Source organism: Mesitornis unicolor, unplaced genomic scaffold (assembly GCF_000695765.1).
Source record: "Mesitornis unicolor isolate BGI_N332 unplaced genomic scaffold, ASM69576v1 Scaffold52198, whole genome shotgun sequence".
Lineage (NCBI taxonomy): Eukaryota > Metazoa > Chordata > Aves > Mesitornithiformes > Mesitornithidae > Mesitornis > Mesitornis unicolor.
The window spans coordinates 1-1,319 of NW_010200818.1; the positions used below are offsets into that span (position 1 = coordinate 1).

General features: G+C 50.3%; 1 protein-coding gene across 1 annotated transcript; it reads left to right on the forward strand.

Annotated features, from left to right (window-relative positions):
• Positions 1-46: 46 nt before the first annotated feature.
• Positions 47-1,007, forward strand: SPCS2 (signal peptidase complex subunit 2 homolog (S. cerevisiae); the record flags this gene model as incomplete). The annotated part of the gene is made up of 2 exons (XM_010189849.1): positions 47-243; positions 869-1,007. Coding segments are annotated over 2 exons (336 nt in total), but the record flags the coding sequence as incomplete, so codon positions are not given.
• Positions 1,008-1,319: the final 312 nt, after the last annotated feature.

Consider the following 1,319-nt stretch of genomic DNA (forward strand, 5'->3'; position numbering starts at 1 on the left):
TTCAACCCCTCATATTCTGGGATTCTGTGATCAGACTTAGCATAAGCACAAAATAAACTCTGCTGTGTGTTTTCTCCCACAGGTTCTTCTGGAGAAGTACAAATACGTCGAAAATTTCCATCTGATCGACGGCCGCCTCATCATCTGCACAATCTCCTGTCTCTTTGCCATCGTAGCTCTGATCTGGGATTACCTGTACCCCTTCCCTGAATCCAAACCCGTTCTCGCCTTTTGCGTCGTATCATATCCTTTATTGCCTCCTTGACACCAAAAGGGTTTTATTTTCCCCGTGACGCACAAGAAAACCCTTCTCTGTGTTCCCCTTGTGGGCATTTGACTGCCCGTGGTGTGGAGATCAGCTGAGTGTCAAATCGTCTTCATGTGATGGCAAAATCCCTGCCTTTCTGGGTGTAAAACACCGAAATTTGGGTCATCTGGGGGTCCAGCCTTCCCTTGGGTGCCTGGATAGGAATCCAGCTCACGTCAGAGGTGCCTGCAGCTGATGGGCTCTCGGGGCTCCCAAATTTGGAGGCGATTTCTCAGGTCTCCGACACCAACTCGGTATTAATCTCAAACTGAAGGGGGACAATTCTTCTGCTGAGGAGGAGCAGATGCCATCTTTAGGAGGGTGCTGCAAATCAGGGTTTAAATATTGAGAAGTCAGCCTCCCCGTAGCCCCGGGCTCTGCCTCCCCGTAGCCCCGGGCTCTGCCTCCCTATAGCAAGGGCCACAGCCAAGCATCCTTTATGAAATGATCATACAAGAGGTGGTGAAACAACGGTGTCTGAGGGGGAGTTCTGAGCAATTTCTCCGCCTAATTTCTACTTCTAATCACAACTTCTTCATTTCCTTAACCTTCTTTCTGCACGTATTTTGTGATGATGGGAATCCTGACCATCTATACCTCCTACAAAGAAAAGAATATTTTCCTCGTAGCTCACAGAAAAGACCCCGCGGGGATGGACCCCGACGACGTTTGGCAGCTCTCCTCCAGTCTCAAACGGTAGCGTTTGCTTCATCCCCCCTGTTTTTGGGAGGTACCGGGCACGGCTTCGACTTTGCCTGCTCCTGGGGTAGAAAAGCAGTTTGGATTCCAACTTTTGGATAATTCCTGAGCAAAATTGGGGGGGAGGAAATAGTGGTGTTTTTGCACTATCGCTGTCTCTGCGCTGGGAATGAGAGCTCTCGGCAGAGGAGCGGATGCTGCGCCCTCATCTTCGCGTCTTCCCGGGCGGTTTGTGGTTCGTTTTCACCATAGGATGTTGTTATCTGGAAGTAACAACGATCTGGGGTGGGATTGCTGCTCTCACACACACCGT